At 61.6% G+C, this 2,891-nt stretch overlaps 1 protein-coding gene across 1 annotated transcript; it reads left to right on the top strand.

Moving 5' to 3' along the window:
• Nucleotides 1-1,252: 1,252 nt before the first annotated feature.
• On the top strand, nucleotides 1,253-2,440 carry LOC142017075 (C-X-C chemokine receptor type 2-like). The gene has a single exon (XM_075001713.1). It carries the CDS (start codon nucleotides 1,253-1,255, stop codon nucleotides 2,321-2,323), a length of 1,071 nt encoding a protein of 356 aa, XP_074857814.1. The 3' UTR covers nucleotides 2,324-2,440.
• Nucleotides 2,441-2,891: the final 451 nt, after the last annotated feature.

Raw genomic sequence — 2,891 nt, 5'->3', positions numbered from 1 at the left:
AACCCCCCTGAGCTGATCCGTGTCGGGCTCTTCCCACACAGCCAGGAGAGACCCGACACCTACCCCCACCCGCCTGGTGAGCCAGGGGAGTGATGGGCGAGCGTTTCGGAGGATGGGACCACTCCCAGGATTTGGACCGTGGCCGAGGGCTGCACTGATCCCTGCTGTTGCTGGCAGAGGTGCAGGGACTGGCGGGAGCTCAGGGTAGGGACTGGGGTGCAGGAGGGGGCGTGAGCTTTGGGGGGCAGTTTGGGAGAAGGAGGCGGCTGGAACCTGGGGCAGAGGCCTGGGATGCTGCTGCAGCCCCAGACTGCTCCAGGCAGCTCTCTGCTCCGAAGCCGGGAGGGAGGGGAAGCTTCATGCGCCGCCCCTGCCCCCCAGCAAAAATCTCCCCCTCCTGTCGGCCAGAATCCGGGCCCTGTGAGTGGGTGGGGGGGGCAGCGCGATGAACCCGCCCCCCAGCAGCTGGCAGCTCTGTGCCCGATGCCGCCCCTGCAGGCCACGGCTCGTCCGCCTGGTCTAGAGCGGCCCAACGGCCCAGTTCCCTGTCCTGTGACCGCGGGCCGTGCAGGGCCTTCCACGGGAGCGGCTCCAGCAGGCTTTCGCCGAGGGACCCGTCCCGGCTGCCCTCGCCCAGCGTCCGGCAGGCTGAGGTCAGGGGAACCTGATTCCGGTGCAGCCTTTTGGAGCAGGGACGACCAGAACTGCCCCCGGTAGTGGGGGCGCGATGCAGCGGTCGGGGGTAACCAATGCAGGGTGGACATGCCTGGAAGCTACTTATCAGTCTCTGCAGTTCCTGAGGTCCGGCTCTTCAGAGATACGGAGGGGCCTAACGCGCTGGGCACCTTCCAGGGGCTTAGGACTGACCTTCACAAAGACTGACAGGCAGCCAGGAGGTGAACCTGTGGCAGGGGCACCAGAACAGGGAGGGCCTCGGGGAAAGGGGGGACACGAGAGTAGAGCTGCCGGATGAGGGGAGGACCATGCATGGCCCCTCCTGCACTTTAAGGGACCTTCCACCGCTCCTGACGCAGGTCCTGCAGTTCCCAGCTGGATGGTGTGCACAGGGGCCTGGGGCTGGCTCAGGATGGGAGCAGCTTAACCGCAAGAGCAGCCGGCCTGGCTGGGGGCCCCTTGTAGCAAACACCATCCTGGCTGTTTTGGGACCCGGGGACAGCCTGCCTTTGACGACTCACTGAATCGAGCTCCCCATGTTCTTATCTCCCAGCAGGCCCAGTGTGATTCCTCCAGCATGAGCGACTGGACGTTTGATGGTGATTTCTCGGACCTCTTCAAAGGCTACAACTACACCGACTACTACACCATCAACCCCAGCGCCGCGGCTGCCCCATGCAAGACGGACAGCCTGACCGTGAACAAGTACATCGTGGCCGTGGTCTACTGCCTGGTGTTCCTGCTCAGCCTGGTGGGGAACGCCCTGGTGGTGCTGGTCATCAGCTACAACCGGCAGAACCGCTCGGTGACCGACGTGTACCTCCTGAACCTGGCCGTGGCAGATCTGCTTTTCGCCCTCACCTTGCCCTTCTGGGCCACCTACCGGGCCCACGAGTGGATCTTCGGCGTCTTCTTGTGCAAAGCCATCTCGGTCCTACAGGAGGCCAACTTCTACAGCGGCATCCTCCTGCTGGCCTGCATCAGCATCGACCGCTTCCTCGCCATTGTCTACGCCACCCGGGCGGCCACTGAGAAGAGGCACTGGGTGAAGTTTGTCTGCCTGGGCATCTGGGTTCTCTCCACCGTGCTCTCGCTGCCCATCCTCCTCTTCCGCGAGGCCTTCCGGGCGCCGCACGGCGGCGTGGTCTGCTACGAGCGCATCGGGGAGGAGAACACAACCAAGTGGCGGGTGGTCTTGAGGATCCTGCCCCAGACCTTTGGGTTCATCCTCCCCTTGCTGGTCATGCTCTTCTGCTATGGCATCACAGTGAAGACCCTCTTCCAGACCAAGAACAGCCAGAAGCAGAAGGCCATGAAGGTCATCCTGGCCGTGGTGCTGGTTTTCCTGGTCTGTTGGCTGCCCTACAACATCACGCTGCTGGTAGACACCATGATGAGGACCCGTGCCATTGCCGAGACCTGCAGCCGGCGGAACCACATCGACGTGGCCCTGTCCGTCACCCAGATCCTGGGCTTCACGCACAGCTGCATCAACCCGATCATCTACGCCTTCATCGGGCAGAAGTTCCGAAACAGCTTCCTCAAGATCCTGGTCTACCACGGCCTCATCAGCAAAGAGTTTGTCTCCCGCTATGGGCGGGGCTCCTCCTTCGCGTCCACCTCCGGCAACACCTCCACCACCCTGTGAGAGCCACGCCACCCTCTGCTCACCGGGGCGTGTCCCAGCCCTGCTAGCACTAAGGGGCGGCCTCGTCGTCTCTGGGCAAGGAGGACCACGCAGATTCTTCTGGTGGAAAAGCCTCACTTGCCCACACCAGCTAACTCCGCGCGGACTCTTTTATCCAGCCGATTACCGTTAGGCAGAACACAGCAGCACGCACCTCTTCTCGGGGCAATGCTAGGAAGATCCTTCAGCCTCCTCCCTGTAGGACGATCGGACTGTTCTGCTGCCCGGCTGATCCAGGCCAAAATAAATAAGGACACCAAACAACCCACAGCTGCATTTCTCTCTTTGTCAGCCTGAGTGCCCAGTCCTGTTGCACTGTGGGAGGTAGGATCCACAGCAGAAAAATGTCCCTTCTCCCAGCGGCATGTGGAAAAGAATCAGAGTGTGGGGTCGAGGTCTCCATCAACCTCACTGGCTGTTAACAAAGACTGGAGATATATTGTTTGAGCAGGAATATTGTCCTTCCTTCTGCCCTGTAGCTCCACAGGGCTTTTATCTGCATTTTGTGTGGAGGACTGAGTAGGGTTCT

This window comes from Carettochelys insculpta, chromosome 8, assembly GCF_033958435.1.
Source record: "Carettochelys insculpta isolate YL-2023 chromosome 8, ASM3395843v1, whole genome shotgun sequence".
NCBI lineage: Eukaryota > Metazoa > Chordata > Testudines > Carettochelyidae > Carettochelys > Carettochelys insculpta.
This window is presented reverse-complemented; position numbering and strand designations above follow the sequence as displayed.

What these genes read in the sequence shown, in the direction of transcription:
- LOC142017075 (XM_075001713.1), top strand. Translation starts at nt 1,253, where the DNA reads ATGAGCGACTGGACGTTTGATGGTGATTTCTCGGACCTCTTCAAAGGC.